The sequence below is a fragment of the Paramormyrops kingsleyae genome, chromosome 3, assembly GCF_048594095.1.
Source record: "Paramormyrops kingsleyae isolate MSU_618 chromosome 3, PKINGS_0.4, whole genome shotgun sequence".
NCBI classification, from domain to species: domain Eukaryota; kingdom Metazoa; phylum Chordata; class Actinopteri; order Osteoglossiformes; family Mormyridae; genus Paramormyrops; species Paramormyrops kingsleyae.
Window position 1 is genome coordinate 42,835,528 of NC_132799.1, and position 18,612 is coordinate 42,854,139.

The 18,612-nt window shown below is 42.6% G+C and overlaps 2 protein-coding genes across 2 annotated transcripts; both read left to right on the forward strand.

Annotated features, from left to right (window-relative positions):
• The first annotated feature begins 423 nt into the window (after nt 1–423).
• LOC140588330 (uncharacterized) lies at nt 424–13,429 on the forward strand. Its single transcript, XM_072710346.1, has 6 exons — nt 424–1,215; nt 2,860–3,657; nt 5,307–6,104; nt 7,749–8,546; nt 10,191–10,988; nt 12,638–13,429. Exons 4-5 carry the CDS (start codon nt 8,534–8,536, stop codon nt 10,964–10,966), a joined length of 789 nt encoding a protein of 262 aa, XP_072566447.1. The 5' UTR covers nt 424–1,215; nt 2,860–3,657; nt 5,307–6,104; nt 7,749–8,533; the 3' UTR covers nt 10,967–10,988; nt 12,638–13,429.
• A 1,656-nt stretch (nt 13,430–15,085) lies between these two features.
• LOC140588399 (uncharacterized) lies at nt 15,086–18,313 on the forward strand. The gene is made up of 2 exons (XM_072710391.1): nt 15,086–15,877; nt 17,522–18,313. Exons 1-2 carry the CDS (start codon nt 15,865–15,867, stop codon nt 18,295–18,297), a joined length of 789 nt encoding a protein of 262 aa, XP_072566492.1. The 5' UTR covers nt 15,086–15,864; the 3' UTR covers nt 18,298–18,313.
• The last annotated feature ends 299 nt before the right edge of the window (nt 18,314–18,612 follow it).

The window sequence follows — 18,612 nt, forward strand, 5'->3', positions numbered from 1 at the left end:
AAACGAATGTATTTTGAACTGCAAACGGATACATTGGAAGCAGAGTTTTAAAATGAGAAAATGTAACGATGTGATAGGAAATGCCGTTCGTTATACTCCCCTTCTGTCTCCCATTCTTGCTCATCTTGTTTAAATAATAAGAAAATGAAAAGCAAGATCACTGTTAGTGACAAAAGTGCAGGACTAAATGTGTTTCATTTAATATTTATTCATTTGGATATGTGTGAGAGTAAGCGTATGCATGGATGTTGTCTTCTGGTTTAGCTTTCTTAGCTTTATCGGTAATTCACATTATTTCATTTATCTGACAATCTGAAGCCCATGGACTCATTTTAAACTGATTTTGTAGTAGAGTATTTATCCAGTTATTGTCATGTTCTTACTGTATATATCTCTCTGTGTTCCATTTTGTCCCAGTTCATGAGTTTGTGGAGGACAAGTTCATCTCCATTCTGGTCGTGAACTTCGAGAGGAGCCCACTGACCATGGAGAACTTGCAGTCTCTGGCCCTCAGTGTCCCTTCATTTTATTGGCGGCTCACTGGGGAGGAGTTGGATCCCAGCCTATTGCACGTAGCAACTGCACGGCTGCAAGTGGTACATCATGGTACAGAGACTGGTGTCCAGCATGGGGATGGAGAATCACCAGCTGAGGAGGATGACCATTACGGACAGGAGCTGCCATCACCCAGCTCTAGAAGGGAGGCTTTCCCTGCAGCTCCAGCATCCACGACTGAGGATGCTAATGGGCTTCCTGAGGCTCTCCCCTTGGCCTGGGGTGAAGATGAGCCCTCATCTCCATCCTTATCTGTGGCTTCTGACACTCAACCTGGAAGTCAGATTGAGCCAGAACATGCTGAGCCCTCCAGCTCCACCTTCTGGATCCCTGTGGGCCCTAACAGCACGTGGCAGCAGCTTGAGATCGAAGGCCGCAACTACCTGCGGAAGCTGGATGAGCTCAGCATCCCCGAGGGACTCTGGGGCATTACGGACTACGGTGATGACCACACCGTGCTCATGTCCGTGCATGTCTCCGTGCATGTGAGCAGTTCTCTGCGAACATGGGGCGTGAGGCAGGAGGAGAGGCCTCCTCAGAGGCCCGCTGGCACCAGTCAGAGGAAGCGCAAGGCCGAGCCCGACGACACCAGCGGCTCAAGTTCTCCTCCACCGCACAAGAGGCCCATGCGCTTCTGACTGGATTCCATGTTTTTACGCTGTAAGTTACATTTTTATTTCAACATAATTAGAAGATCCCGCAGGAAAATATTAGTCAGTTACTTAATAAATGACCAAAAAGTAGTTGAATAGGACAGCTGGCCAACGTGTCTGTGTGCTTCCACTGACTGGCACCCTGACATATAATGATTTTTAACAACGAGGGGGAAAAATTCATACAGTAAATTAGTTAACATTAATTAGTAATCAAGTATAGTTCTCATTTATAATAATGTAAAATTCAATAACCTTTTCTGACTATTAATCTGCACAATTTAATAATTTAATTAATAGTACCTAATTTGTTTATCATTTTCTGCAATCACTGTGCGTTTAAGCAAGTTTTAAAACTAGCTGTGAAATTGTTGATGCTGTTGTTGATCTGAATGTTGCTGACAGAGCCTTAGGATACGTCTCTATACACATGAGTGAGGGGATGGATGCACTATTCTATGGAGGCCTCTGAAGAGAAAAAAATTATCCCAATTTTATATTGAGAGGGATGGTTAATTCCTTTTTAATGCAGACAACGTTAAAAGTCCCTGTTCTGCCGTTGATCTTTTGCATGCATGCTATCATGTATTAGTTTACTCTGTATTTTGATCACATGTCAAACTAAAGAATTTTTGGTCGTATTTTTGTTCCTAATTTTGAAGTAATTGTAAAATAAAAATGTTGTTCTTTTCCGCCGCCATGCTTCGTCTTACTTGTGAAGGTTATACTTGCATTGAACTTGCTTTGTAGACAGTAAGATCCTGCCGGCATTAATTCTCCACTGTGTGGTAATTTTGAGAAATTGCGCACGTTTCTTATCCCGTCAGAATCGGTAAAACTAACGCCATGCGAATGTGTCTTAGCGCAGAGTTTAAAATATTTACGGTTTCCGGTCAATGAAGGCAGTTTGAAATAAAACAAAAACGGTTAAACTTTCTGGATGCGCAAACTCTCGCTCTTGGCAAAATGGTGCAGATAGTTGAGATAAAGGACTGTTACTCGATGAGATTTCGAATCCATCACTCCTTAAACGTGGAGAACATGGATCCAGAAGGTATTAATGATTATAGTGATTAAATGATAATAAAGTTGTAGCTCCCGGTATGTGACAGACGAAATGAACGGCCAAGTCTGCATTGGCCTAATGCTTGTTAGTCTTGAGGTAAAGCTGATAAGTAACACCTTTGGTTTTCGAGGTAAAATAACCGACCTGTTGAAAAATTCAACTTTTATCTACAGAAACGAATGTATTTTGAACTGCAAACGGATACATTGGAAGCAGAGTTTTAAAATGAGAAAATGTAACGATGTGATAGGAAATGCCATTCGTTATACTCCCCTTCTGTCTCCCATTCTTGCTCATCTTGTTTAAATAATAAGAAAATGAAAAGCAAGATCACTGTTAGTGACAAAAGTGCAGGACTAAATGTGTTTCATTTAATATTTATTCATTTGGATATGTGTGAGAGTAAGCGTATGCATGGATGTTGTCTTCTGGTTTAGCTTTCTTAGCTTTATCGGTAATTCACATTATTTCATTTATCTGACAATCTGAAGCCCATGGACTCATTTTAAACTGATTTTGTAGTAGAGTATTTATCCAGTTATTGTCATGTTCTTATATATCTCTCTGTGTTCCATTTTGTCCCAGTTCATGAGTTTGTGGAGGACAAGTTCATCTCCATTCTGGTCGTGAACTTCGAGAGGAGCCCACTGACCATGGAGAACTTGCAGTCTCTGGCCCTCAGTGTCCCTTCATTTTATTGGCGGCTCACTGGGGAGGAGTTGGATCCCAGCCTATTGCACGTAGCAACTGCACGGCTGCAAGTGGTACATCATGGTACAGAGACTGGTGTCCAGCATGGGGATGGAGAATCACCAGCTGAGGAGGATGACCATTACGGACAGGAGCTGCCATCACCCAGCTCTAGAAGGGAGGCTTTCCCTGCAGCTCCAGCATCCACGACTGAGGATGCTAATGGGCTTCCTGAGGCTCTCCCCTTGGCCTGGGGTGAAGATGACCCCTCATCTCCATCCTTATCTGTGGCTTCTGACACTCAACCTGGAAGTCAGATTGAGCCAGAACATGCTGAGCCCTCCAGCTCCACCTTCTGGATCCCTGTGGGCCCTAACAGCACGTGGCAGCAGCTTGAGATCGAAGGCCGCAACTACCTGCGGAAGCTGGATGAGCTCAGCATCCCCGAGGGACTCTGGGGCATTACGGACTACGGTGATGACCACACCGTGCTCATGTCCGTGCATGTCTCCGTGCATGTGAGCAGTTCTCTGCGAACATGGGGCGTGAGGCAGGAGGAGAGGCCTCCTCAGAGGCCCGCTGGCACCAGTCAGAGGAAGCGCAAGGCCGAGCCCGACGACACCAGCGGCTCAAGTTCTCCTCCACCGCACAAGAGGCCCATGCGCTTCTGACTGGATTCCATGTTTTTACGCTGTAAGTTACATTTTTATTTCAACATAATTAGAAGATCCCGCAGGAAAATATTAGTCAGTTACTTAATAAATGACCAAAAAGTAGTTGAATAGGACAGCTGGCCAACGTGTCTGTGTGCTTCCACTGACTGGCACCCTGACATATAATGATTTTTAACAACGAGGGGGAAAAATTCATACAGTAAATTAGTTAACATTAATTAGTAATCAAGTATAGTTCTCATTTATAATAATGTAAAATTCAATAACCTTTTCTGACTATTAATCTGCACAATTTAATAATTTAATTAATATTACCTAATTTGTTTATCATTTTCTGCAATCACTGTGCGTTTAAGCAAGTTTTAAAACTAGCTGTGAAATTGTTGATGCTGTTGTTGATCTGAATGTTGCTGACAGAGCCTTAGGATACGTCTCTATACACATGAGTGAGGGGATGGATGCACTATTCTATGGAGGCCTCTGAAGAGAAAAAAATTATCCCAATTTTATATTGAGAGGGATGGTTAATTCCTTTTTAATGCAGACAACGTTAAAAGTCCCTGTTCTGCCGTTGATCTTTTGCATGCATGCTATCATGTATTAGTTTACTCTGTATTTTGATCACATGTCAAACTAAAGAATTTTTGGTCGTATTTTTGTTCCTAATTTTGAAGTAATTGTAAAATAAAAATGTTGTTCTTTTCCGCCGCCATGCTTCGTCTTACTTGTGAAGGTTATACTTGCATTGAACTTGCTTTGTAGACAGTAAGATCCTGCCGGCATTAATTCTCCACTGTGTGGTAATTTTGAGAAATTGCGCACGTTTCTTATCCCGTCAGAATCGGTAAAACTAACGCCATGCGAATGTGTCTTAGCGCAGAGTTTAAAATATTTACGGTTTCCGGTCAATGAAGGCAGTTTGAAATAAAACAAAAACGGTTAAACTTTCTGGATGCGCAAACTCTCGCTCTTGGCAAAATGGTGCAGATAGTTGAGATAAAGGACTGTTACTCGATGAGATTTCGAATCCATCACTCCTTAAACGTGGAGAACATGGATCCAGAAGGTATTAATGATTATAGTGATTAAATGATAATAAAGTTGTAGCTCCCGGTATGTGACAGACGAAATGAACGGCCAAGTCTGCATTGGCCTAATGCTTGTTAGTCTTGAGGTAAAGCTGATAAGTAACACCTTTGGTTTTCGAGGTAAAATAACCGACCTGTTGAAAAATTCAACTTTTATCTACAGAAACTAATGTATTTTGAACTGCAAACGGATACATTGGAAGCAGAGTTTTAAAATGAGAAAATGTAACGATGTGATAGGAAATGCCGTTCGTTATACTCCCCTTCTGTCTCCCATTCTTGCTCATCTTGTTTAAATAATAAGAAAATGAAAAGCAAGATCACTGTTAGTGACAAAAGTGCAGGACTAAATGTGTTTCATTTAATATTTATTCATTTGGATATGTGTGAGAGTAAGCGTATGCATGGATGTTGTCTTCTGGTTTAGCTTTCTTAGCTTTATCGGTAATTCACATTATTTCATTTATCTGACAATCTGAAGCCCATGGACTCATTTTAAACTGATTTTGTAGTAGAGTATTTATCCAGTTATTGTCATGTTCTTACTGTATATATCTCTCTGTGTTCCATTTTGTCCCAGTTCATGAGTTTGTGGAGGACAAGTTCATCTCCATTCTGGTCGTGAACTTCGAGAGGAGCCCACTGACCATGGAGAACTTGCAGTCTCTGGCCCTCAGTGTCCCTTCATTTTATTGGCGGCTCACTGGGGAGGAGTTGGATCCCAGCCTATTGCACGTAGCAACTGCACGGCTGCAAGTGGTACATCATGGTACAGAGACTGGTGTCCAGCATGGGGATGGAGAATCACCAGCTGAGGAGGATGACCATTACGGACAGGAGCTGCCATCACCCAGCTCTAGAAGGGAGGCTTTCCCTGCAGCTCCAGCATCCACGACTGAGGATGCTAACGGGCTTCCTGAGGCTCTCCCCTTGGCCTGGGGTGAAGATGACCCCTCATCTCCATCCTTATCTGTGGCTTCTGACACTCAACCTGGAAGTCAGATTGAGCCAGAACATGCTGAGCCCTCCAGCTCCACCTTCTGGATCCCTGTGGGCCCTAACAGCACGTGGCAGCAGCTTGAGATCGAAGGCCGCAACTACCTGCGGAAGCTGGATGAGCTCAGCATCCCCGAGGGACTCTGGGGCATTACGGACTACGGTGATGACCACACCGTGCTCATGTCCGTGCATGTCTCCGTGCATGTGAGCAGTTCTCTGCGAACATGGGGCGTGAGGCAGGAGGAGAGGCCTCCTCAGAGGCCCGCTGGCACCAGTCAGAGGAAGCGCAAGGCCGAGCCCGACGACACCAGCGGCTCAAGTTCTCCTCCACCGCACAAGAGGCCCATGCGCTTCTGACTGGATTCCATGTTTTTACGCTGTAAGTTACATTTTTATTTCAACATAATTAGAAGATCCCGCAGGAAAATATTAGTCAGTTACTTAATAAATGACCAAAAAGTAGTTGAATAGGACAGCTGGCCAACGTGTCTGTGTGCTTCCACTGACTGGCACCCTGACATATAATGATTTTTAACAACGAGGGGGAAAAATTCATACAGTAAATTAGTTAACATTAATTAGTAATCAAGTATAGTTCTCATTTATAATAATGTAAAATTCAATAACCTTTTCTGACTATTAATCTGCACAATTTAATAATTTAATTAATATTACCTAATTTGTTTATCATTTTCTGCAATCACTGTGCGTTTAAGCAAGTTTTAAAACTAGCTGTGAAATTGTTGATGCTGTTGTTGATCTGAATGTTGCTGACAGAGCCTTAGGATACGTCTCTATACACATGAGTGAGGGGATGGATGCACTATTCTATGGAGGCCTCTGAAGAGAAAAAAATTATCCCAATTTTATATTGAGAGGGATGGTTAATTCCTTTTTAATGCAGACAACGTTAAAAGTCCCTGTTCTGCCGTTGATCTTTTGCATGCATGCTATCATGTATTAGTTTACTCTGTATTTTGATCACATGTCAAACTGAAGAATTTTTGGTCGTATTTCTGTTCCTAATTTTGAAGTAATTGTAAAATAAAAATGTTGTTCTTTTCCGCCGCCATGCTTCGTCTTACTTGTGAAGGTTATACTTGCATTGAACTTGCTTTGTAGACAGTAAGATCTTGCCGGCATTAATTCTCCACTGTGTGGTAATTTTGAGAAATTGCGCACGTTTCTTATCCCGTCAGAATCGGTAAAACTAACGCCATGCGAATGTGTCTTAGCGCAGAGTTTAAAATATTTACGGTTTCCGGTCAATGAAGGCAGTTTGAAATAAAACAAAAACGGTTAAACTTTCTGGATGCGCAAACTCTCGCTCTTGGCAAAATGGTGCAGATAGTTGAGATAAAGGACTGTTACTCGATGAGATTTCGAATCCATCACTCCTTAAACGTGGAGAACATGGATCCAGAAGGTATTAATGATTATAGTGATTAAATGATAATAAAGTTGTAGCTCCCGGTATGTGACAGACGAAATGAACGGCCAAGTCTGCATTGGCCTAATGCTTGTTAGTCTTGAGGTAAAGCTGATAAGTAACACCTTTGGTTTTCGAGGTAAAATAACCGACCTGTTGAAAAATTCAACTTTTATCTACAGAAACTAATGTATTTTGAACTGCAAACGGATACATTGGAAGCAGAGTTTTAAAATGAGAAAATGTAACGATGTGATAGGAAATGCCATTCGTTATACTCCCCTTCTGTCTCCCATTCTTGCTCATCTTGTTTAAATAATAAGAAAATGAAAAGCAAGATCACTGTTAGTGACAAAAGTGCAGGACTAAATGTGTTTCATTTAATATTTATTCATTTGGATATGTGTGAGAGTAAGCGTATGCATGGATGTTGTCTTCTGGTTTAGCTTTCTTAGCTTTATCGGTAATTCACATTATTTCATTTATCTGACAATCTGAAGCCCATGGACTCATTTTAAACTGATTTTGTAGTAGAGTATTTATCCAGTTATTGTCATGTTCTTATATATCTCTCTGTGTTCCATTTTGTCCCAGTTCATGAGTTTGTGGAGGACAAGTTCATCTCCATTCTGGTCGTGAACTTCGAGAGGAGCCCACTGACCATGGAGAACTTGCAGTCTCTGGCCCTCAGTGTCCCTTCATTTTATTGGCGGCTCACTGGGGAGGAGTTGGATCCCAGCCTATTGCACGTAGCAACTGCACGGCTGCAAGTGGTACATCATGGTACAGAGACTGGTGTCCAGCATGGGGATGGAGAATCACCAGCTGAGGAGGATGACCATTACGGACAGGAGCTGCCATCACCCAGCTCTAGAAGGGAGGCTTTCCCTGCAGCTCCAGCATCCACGACTGAGGATGCTAATGGGCTTCCTGAGGCTCTCCCCTTGGCCTGGGGTGAAGATGACCCCTCATCTCCATCCTTATCTGTGGCTTCTGACACTCAACCTGGAAGTCAGATTGAGCCAGAACATGCTGAGCCCTCCAGCTCCACCTTCTGGATCCCTGTGGGCCCTAACAGCACGTGGCAGCAGCTTGAGATCGAAGGCCGCAACTACCTGCGGAAGCTGGATGAGCTCAGCATCCCCGAGGGACTCTGGGGCATTACGGACTACGGTGATGACCACACCGTGCTCATGTCCGTGCATGTCTCCGTGCATGTGAGCAGTTCTCTGCGAACATGGGGCGTGAGGCAGGAGGAGAGGCCTCCTCAGAGGCCCGCTGGCACCAGTCAGAGGAAGCGCAAGGCCGAGCCCGACGACACCAGCGGCTCAAGTTCTCCTCCACCGCACAAGAGGCCCATGCGCTTCTGACTGGATTCCATGTTTTTACGCTGTAAGTTACATTTTTATTTCAACATAATTAGAAGATCCCGCAGGAAAATATTAGTCAGTTACTTAATAAATGACCAAAAAGTAGTTGAATAGGACAGCTGGCCAACGTGTCTGTGTGCTTCCACTGACTGGCACCCTGACATATAATGATTTTTAACAACGAGGGGGAAAAATTCATACAGTAAATTAGTTAACATTAATTAGTAATCAAGTATAGTTCTCATTTATAAAAATGTAAAATTCAATAACCTTTTCTGACTATTAATCTGCACAATTTAATAATTTAATTAATATTACCTAATTTGTTTATCATTTTCTGCAATCACTGTGCGTTTAAGCAAGTTTTAAAACTAGCTGTGAAATTGTTGATGCTGTTGTTGATCTGAATGTTGCTGACAGAGCCTTAGGATACGTCTCTATACACATGAGTGAGGGGATGGATGCACTATTCTATGGAGGCCTCTGAAGAGAAAAAAATTATCCCAATTTTATATTGAGAGGGATGGTTAATTCCTTTTTAATGCAGACAACGTTAAAAGTCCCTGTTCTGCCGTTGATCTTTTGCATGCATGCTATCATGTATTAGTTTACTCTGTATTTTGATCACATGTCAAACTGAAGAATTTTTGGTCGTATTTCTGTTCCTAATTTTGAAGTAATTGTAAAATAAAAATGTTGTTCTTTTCCGCCGCCATGCTTCGTCTTACTTGTGAAGGTTATACTTGCATTGAACTTGCTTTGTAGACAGTAAGATCCTGCCGGCATTAATTCTCCACTGTGTGGTAATTTTGAGAAATTGCGCACGTTTCTTATCCCGTCAGAATCGGTAAAACTAACGCCATGCGAATGTGTCTTAGCGCAGAGTTTAAAATATTTACGGTTTCCGGTCAATGAAGGCAGTTTGAAATAAAACAAAAACGGTTAAACTTTCTGGATGCGCAAACTCTCGCTCTTGGCAAAATGGTGCAGATAGTTGAGATAAAGGACTGTTACTCGATGAGATTTCGAATCCATCACTCCTTAAACGTGGAGAACATGGATCCAGAAGGTATTAATGATTATAGTGATTAAATGATAATAAAGTTGTAGCTCCCGGTATGTGACAGACGAAATGAACGGCCAAGTCTGCATTGGCCTAATGCTTGTTAGTCTTGAGGTAAAGCTGATAAGTAACACCTTTGGTTTTCGAGGTAAAATAACCGACCTGTTGAAAAATTCAACTTTTATCTACAGAAACTAATGTATTTTGAACTGCAAACGGATACATTGGAAGCAGAGTTTTAAAATGAGAAAATGTAACGATGTGATAGGAAATGCCATTCGTTATACTCCCCTTCTGTCTCCCATTCTTGCTCATCTTGTTTAAATAATAAGAAAATGAAAAGCAAGATCACTGTTAGTGACAAAAGTGCAGGACTAAATGTGTTTCATTTAATATTTATTCATTTGGATATGTGTGAGAGTAAGCGTATGCATGGATGTTGTCTTCTGGTTTAGCTTTCTTAGCTTTATCGGTAATTCACATTATTTCATTTATCTGACAATCTGAAGCCCATGGACTCATTTTAAACTGATTTTGTAGTAGAGTATTTATCCAGTTATTGTCATGTTCTTATATATCTCTCTGTGTTCCATTTTGTCCCAGTTCATGAGTTTGTGGAGGACAAGTTCATCTCCATTCTGGTCGTGAACTTCGAGAGGAGCCCACTGACCATGGAGAACTTGCAGTCTCTGGCCCTCAGTGTCCCTTCATTTTATTGGCGGCTCACTGGGGAGGAGTTGGATCCCAGCCTATTGCACGTAGCAACTGCACGGCTGCAAGTGGTACATCATGGTACAGAGACTGGTGTCCAGCATGGGGATGGAGAATCACCAGCTGAGGAGGATGACCATTACGGACAGGAGCTGCCATCACCCAGCTCTAGAAGGGAGGCTTCCCCTGCAGCTCCAGCATCCACGACTGAGGATGCTAATGGTCTTCCTGAGGCTCTCCCCTTGGCCTGGGGTGAAGATGAGCCCTCATCTCCATCCTTATCTGTGGCTTCTGACACTCAACCTGGAAGTCAGATTGAGCCAGAACATGCTGAGCCCTCCAGCTCCACCTTCTGGATCCCTGTGGGCCCTAACAGCACGTGGCAGCAGCTTGAGATCGAAGGCCGCAACTACCTGCGGAAGCTGGATGAGCTCAGCATCCCCGAGGGACTCTGGGGCATTACGGACTACGGTGATGACCACACCGTGCTCATGTCCGTGCATGTCTCCGTGCATGTGAGCAGTTCTCTGCGAACATGGGGCGTGAGGCAGGAGGAGAGGCCTCCTCAGAGGCCCGCTGGCACCAGTCAGAGGAAGCGCAAGGCCGAGCCCGACGACACCAGCGGCTCAGGTTCTCCTCCACCGCACAAGAGGCCCATGCGCTTCTGACTGGATTCCATGTTTTTACGCTGTAAGTTACATTTTTATTTCAACATAATTAGAAGATCCCGCAGGAAAATATTAGTCAGTTACTTAATAAATGACCAAAAAGTAGTTGAATAGGACAGCTGGCCAACGTGTCTGTGTGCTTCCACTGACTGGCACCCTGACATATAATGATTTTTAACAACGAGGGGGAAAAATTCATACAGTAAATTAGTTAACAATAATTAGTAATCACGTATAGTTCTCATTTATCATAATGTAAAATTCAATAACCTTTTCTGTCTATTAATCTGCACAATTTAATAATTTAATTAATATTACCTAATTTGTTTATCATTTTCTGCAATCACTGTGCGTTTAAGCAAGTTTTAAAACTAGCTGTGAAATTGTTGATGCTGTTGTTGATCTGAATGTTGCTGACAGAGCCTTAGGATACGTCTCTATACACATGAGTGAGGGGATGGATGCACTATTCTATGGAGGCCTCTGAAGAGAAAAAAATTATCCCAATTTTATATTGAGAGGGATGGTTAATTCCTTTTTAATGCAGACAACGTTAAAAGTCCCTGTTCTGCCGTTGATCTTTTGCATGCATGCTATCATGTATTAGTTTACTCTGTATTTTGATCACATGTCAAACTAAAGAATTTTTGGTCGTATTTTTGTTCCTAATTTTGAAGTAATTGTAAAATAAAAATGTTGTTCTTTTCCGCCGCCATGCTTCGTCTTACTTGTGAAGGTTATACTTGCATTGAACTTGCTTTGTAGACAGTAAGATCCTGCCGGCATTAATTCTCCACTGTGTGGTAATTTTGAGAAATTGCGCACGTTTCTTATCCCGTCAGAATCGGTAAAACTAACGCCATGCGAATGTGTCTTAGCGCAGAGTTTAAAATATTTACGGTTTCCGGTCAATGAAGGCAGTTTGAAATAAAACAAAAACGGTTAAACTTTCTGGATGCGCAAACTCTCGCTCTTGGCAAAATGGTGCAGATAGTTGAGATAAAGGACTGTTACTCGATGAGATTTCGAATCCATCACTCCTTAAACGTGGAGAACATGGATCCAGAAGGTATTAATGATTATAGTGATTAAATGATAATAAAGTTGTAGCTCCCGGTATGTGACAGACGAAATGAACGGCCAAGTCTGCATTGGCCTAATGCTTGTTAGTCTTGAGGTAAAGCTGATAAGTAACACCTTTGGTTTTCGAGGTAAAATAACCGACCTGTTGAAAAATTCAACTTTTATCTACAGAAACGAATGTATTTTGAACTGCAAACGGATACATTGGAAGCAGAGTTTTAAAATGAGAAAATGTAACGATGTGATAGGAAATGCCGTTCGTTATACTCCCCTTCTGTCTCCCATTCTTGCTCATCTTGTTTAAATAATAAGAAAATGAAAAGCAAGATCACTGTTAGTGACAAAAGTGCAGGACTAAATGTGTTTCATTTAATATTTATTCATTTGGATATGTGTGAGAGTAAGCGTATGCATGGATGTTGTCTTCTGGTTTAGCTTTCTTAGCTTTATCGGTAATTCACATTATTTCATTTATCTGACAATCTGAAGCCCATGGACTCATTTTAAACTGATTTTGTAGTAGAGTATTTATCCAGTTATTGTCATGTTCTTACTGTATATATCTCTCTGTGTTCCATTTTGTCCCAGTTCATGAGTTTGTGGAGGACAAGTTCATCTCCATTCTGGTCGTGAACTTCGAGAGGAGCCCACTGACCATGGAGAACTTGCAGTCTCTGGCCCTCAGTGTCCCTTCATTTTATTGGCGGCTCACTGGGGAGGAGTTGGATCCCAGCCTATTGCACGTAGCAACTGCACGGCTGCAAGTGGTACATCATGGTACAGAGACTGGTGTCCAGCATGGGGATGGAGAATCACCAGCTGAGGAGGATGACCATTACGGACAGGAGCTGCCATCACCCAGCTCTAGAAGGGAGGCTTTCCCTGCAGCTCCAGCATCCACGACTGAGGATGCTAATGGGCTTCCTGAGGCTCTCCCCTTGGCCTGGGGTGAAGATGACCCCTCATCTCCATCCTTATCTGTGGCTTCTGACACTCAACCTGGAAGTCAGATTGAGCCAGAACATGCTGAGCCCTCCAGCTCCACCTTCTGGATCCCTGTGGGCCCTAACAGCACGTGGCAGCAGCTTGAGATCGAAGGCCGCAACTACCTGCGGAAGCTGGATGAGCTCAGCATCCCCGAGGGACTCTGGGGCATTACGGACTACGGTGATGACCACACCGTGCTCATGTCCGTGCATGTCTCCGTGCATGTGAGCAGTTCTCTGCGAACATGGGGCGTGAGGCAGGAGGAGAGGCCTCCTCAGAGGCCCGCTGGCACCAGTCAGAGGAAGCGCAAGGCCGAGCCCGACGACACCAGCGGCTCAAGTTCTCCTCCACCGCACAAGAGGCCCATGCGCTTCTGACTGGATTCCATGTTTTTACGCTGTAAGTTACATTTTTATTTCAACATAATTAGAAGATCCCGCAGGAAAATATTAGTCAGTTACTTAATAAATGACCAAAAAGTAGTTGAATAGGACAGCTGGCCAACGTGTCTGTGTGCTTCCACTGACTGGCACCCTGACATATAATGATTTTTAACAACGAGGGGGAAAAATTCATACAGTAAATTAGTTAACATTAATTAGTAATCAAGTATAGTTCTCATTTATAATAATGTAAAATTCAATAACCTTTTCTGACTATTAATCTGCACAATTTAATAATTTAATTAATATTACCTAATTTGTTTATCATTTTCTGCAATCACTGTGCGTTTAAGCAAGTTTTAAAACTAGCTGTGAAATTGTTGATGCTGTTGTTGATCTGAATGTTGCTGACAGAGCCTTAGGATACGTCTCTATACACATGAGTGAGGGGATGGATGCACTATTCTATGGAGGCCTCTGAAGAGAAAAAAATTATCCCAATTTTATATTGAGAGGGATGGTTAATTCCTTTTTAATGCAGACAACGTTAAAAGTCCCTGTTCTGCCGTTGATCTTTTGCATGCATGCTATCATGTATTAGTTTACTCTGTATTTTGATCACATGTCAAACTGAAGAATTTTTGGTCGTATTTCTGTTCCTAATTTTGAAGTAATTGTAAAATAAAAATGTTGTTCTTTTCCGCCGCCATGCTTCGTCTTACTTGTGAAGGTTATACTTGCATTGAACTTGCTTTGTAGACAGTAAGATCCTGCCGGCATTAATTCTCCACTGTGTGGTAATTTTGAGAAATTGCGCACGTTTCTTATCCCGTCAGAATCGGTAAAACTAACGCCATGCGAATGTGTCTTAGCGCAGAGTTTAAAATATTTACGGTTTCCGGTCAATGAAGGCAGTTTGAAATAAAACAAAAACGGTTAAACTTTCTGGATGCGCAAACTCTCGCTCTTGGCAAAATGGTGCAGATAGTTGAGATAAAGGACTGTTACTCGATGAGATTTCGAATCCATCACTCCTTAAACGTGGAGAACATGGATCCAGAAGGTATTAATGATTATAGTGATTAAATGATAATAAAGTTGTAGCTCCCGGTATGTGACAGACGAAATGAACGGCCAAGTCTGCATTGGCCTAATGCTTGTTAGTCTTGAGGTAAAGCTGATAAGTAACACCTTTGGTTTTCGAGGTAAAATAACCGACCTGTTGAAAAATTCAACTTTTATCTACAGAAACGAATGTATTTTGAACTGCAAACGGATACATTGGAAGCAGAGTTTTAAAATGAGAAAATGTAACGATGTGATAGGAAATGCCATTCGTTATACTCCCCTTCTGTCTCCCAATCTTGCTCATCTTGTTTAAATAATAAGAAAATGAAAAGCAAGATCACTGTTAGTGACAAAAGTGCAGGACTAAATGTGTTTCATTTAATATTTATTCATTTGGATATGTGTGAGAGTAAGCGTATGCATGAATGTTGTCTTCTGGTTTAGCTTTCTTAGCTTTATCGGTAATTCACATTATTTCATTTATCTGACAATCTGAAGCCCATGGACTCATTTTAAACTGATTTTGTAGTAGAGTATTTATCCAGTTATTGTCATGTTCTTATATATCTCTCTGTGTTCCATTTTGTCCCAGTTCATGAGTTTGTGGAGGACAAGTTCATCTCCATTCTGGTCGTGAACTTCGAGAGGAGCCCACTGACCATGGAGAACTTGCTGTCTCTGGCCCTCAGTGTCCCTTCATTTTATTGGCGGCTCACTGGGGAGGAGTTGGATCCCAGCCTATTGCACGTAGCAACTGCACGGCTGCAAGTGGTACATCATGGTACAGAGACTGGTGTCCAGCATGGGGATGGAGAATCACCAGCTGAGGAGGATGACCATTACGGACAGGAGCTGCCATCACCCAGCTCTAGAAGGGAGGCTTCCCCTGCAGCTCCAGCATCCACGACTGAGGATGCTAATGGTCTTCCTGAGGCTCTCCCCTTGGCCTGGGGTGAAGATGAGCCCTCATCTCCATCCTTATCTGTGGCTTCTGACACTCAACCTGGAAGTCAGATTGAGCCAGAACATGCTGAGCCCTCCAGCTCCACCTTCTGGATCCCTGTGGGCCCTAACAGCACGTGGCAGCAGCTTGAGATCGAAGGCCGCAACTACCTGCGGAAGCTGGATGAGCTCAGCATCCCCGAGGGACTCTGGGGCATTACGGACTACGGTGATGACCACACCGTGCTCATGTCCGTGCATGTCTCCGTGCATGTGAGCAGTTCTCTGCGAACATGGGGCGTGAGGCAGGAGGAGAGGCCTCCTCAGAGGCCCGCTGGCACCAGTCAGAGGAAGCGCAAGGCCGAGCCCGACGACACCAGCGGCTCAAGTTCTCCTCCACCGCACAAGAGGCCCATGCGCTTCTGACTGGATTCCATGTTTTTACGCTGTAAGTTACATTTTTATTTCAACATAATTAGAAGATCCCGCAGGAAAATATTAGTCAGTTACTTAATAAATGACCAAAAAGTAGTTGAATAGGACAGCTGGCCAACGTGTCTGTGTGCTTCCACTGACTGGCACCCTGACATATAATGATTTTTAACAACGAGGGGGAAAAATTCATACAGTAAATTAGTTAACAATAATTAGTAATCACGTATAGTTCTCATTTATCATAATGTAAAATTCAATAACCTTTTCTGTCTATTAATCTGCACAATTTAATAATTTAATTAATATTACCTAATTTGTTTATCATTTTCTGCAATCACTGTGCGTTTAAGCAAGTTTTAAAACTAGCTGTGAAATTGTTGATGCTGTTGTTGATCTGAATGTTGCTGACAGAGCCTTAGGATATGTCTCTATACACATGAGTGAGGGGATGGATGCACTATTCTATGGAGGCCTCTGAAGAGAAAAAAATTATCCCAATTTTATATTGAGAGGGATGGTTAATTCCTTTTTAATGCAGACAACGTTAAAAGTCCCTGTTCTGCCGTTGATCTTTTGCATGCATGCTATCATGTATTAGTTTACTCTGTATTTTGATCACATGTCAAACTAAAGAATTTTTGGTCGTATTTTTGTTCCTAATTTTGAAGTAATTGTAAAATAAAAATGTTGTTCTTTTCCGCCGCCATGCTTCGTCTTACTTGTGAAGGTTATACTTGCATTGAACTTGCTTTGTAGACAGTAAGATCCTGCCGGCATTAATTCTCCACTGTGTGGTAATTTTGAGAAATTGCGCACGTTTCTTATCCCGTCAGAATCGGTAAAACTAACGCCATGCGAATGTGTCTTAGCGCAGAGTTTAAAATATTTACGGTTTCCGGTCAATGAAGGCAGTTTGAAATAAAACAAAAACGGTTAAACTTTCTGGATGCGCAAACTCTCGCTCTTGGCAAAATGGTGTAGATAGTTGAGATAAAGGACTGTTACTCGATGAGATTTCGAATCCATCACTCCTTAAACGTGGAGAACATGGATCCAGAAGGTATTAATGATTATAGTGATTAAATGATAATAAAGGTGTAGCTCCCGGTATGTGACAGACGAAATGAACGGCCAAGTCTGCATTGGCCTAATGCTTGTTAGTCTTGAGGTAAAGCTGATAAGTAACACCTTTGGTTTTCGAGGTAAAATAACCGACCTGTTGAAAAATTCAACTTTTATCTACAGAAACGAATGTATTTTGAACTGCAAACGGATACATTGGAAGCAGAGTTTTAAAATGAGAAAATGTAACGATGTGATAGGAAATGCCATTCGTTATACTCCCCTTCTGTCTCCCATTCTTGCTCATCTTGTTTAAATAATAAGAAAATGAAAAGCAAGATCACTGTTAGTGACAAAAGTGCAGGACTAAATGTGTTTCATTTAATATTTATTCATTTGGATATGTGTGAGAGTAAGCGTATGCATGGATGTTGTCTTCTGGTTTAGCTTTCTTAGCTTTATCGGTAATTCACATTATTTCATTTATCTGACAATCTGAAGCCCATGGACTCATTTTAAACTGATTTTGTAGTAGAGTATTTATCCAGTTATTGTCATGTTCTTATATATCTCTCTGTGTTCCATTTTGTCCCAGTTCATGAGTTTGTGGAGGACAAGTTCATCTCCATTCTGGTCGTGAATTTCGAGAGGAGCCCACTGACCATGGAGAACTTGCTGTCTCTGGCCCTCAGTGTCCCTTCATTTTATTGGTGGCTCACTGGGGAGGAGTTGGATCCCAGCCTATTGCACGTAGCAACTGCACGGCTGCAAGTGGTACATCATGGTACAGAGACTGGTGTCCAGCATGGGGATGGAGAATCACCAGCTGAGGAGGATGACCATTACGGACAGGAGCTGCCATCACCCAGCTCTAGAAGGGAGGCTTCCCCTGCAGCTCCAGCATCCACGACTGAGGATGCTAATGGTCTTCCTGAGGCTCTCCCCTTGGCCTGGGGTGAAGATGAGCCCTCATCTCCATCCTTATCTGTGGCTTCTGACACTCAACCTGGAAGTCAGATTGAGCCAGAACATGCTGAGCCCTCCAGCTCCACCTTCTGGATCCCTGTGGGCCCTAACAGCACGTGGCAGCAGCTTGAGATCGAAGGCCGCAACTACCTGCGGAAGCTGGATGAGCTCAGCATCCCCGAGGGACTCTGGGGCATTACGGACTACGGTGATGACCACACCGTGCTCATGTCCGTGCATGTCTCCGTGCATGTGAGCAGTTCTCTGCGAACATGGGGCGTGAGGCAGGAGGAGAGGCCTCCTCAGAGGCCCGCTGGCACCAGTCAGAGGAAGCGCAAGGCCGAGCCCGACGACACCAGCGGCTCAAGTTCTCCTCCACCGCACAAGAGGCCCATGCGCTTCTGACTGGATTCCATGTTTTTACGCTGTAAGTTACATTTTTATTTCAACATAATTAGAAGATCCCGCAGGAAAATATTAGTCAGTTACTTAATAAATGACCAAAAGGTAGTTGAATAGGACAGCTGGCCAACGTGTCTGTGTGCTTCCACTGACTGGCACCCTGACATATAATGATTTTTAACAACGAGGGGGAAAAATTCATACAGTAAATTAGTTAACAATAATTAGTAATCACGTATAGTTCTCATTTATCATAATGTAAAATTCAATAACCTTTTCTGTCTATTAATCTGCACAATTTAATAATTTAATTAATAT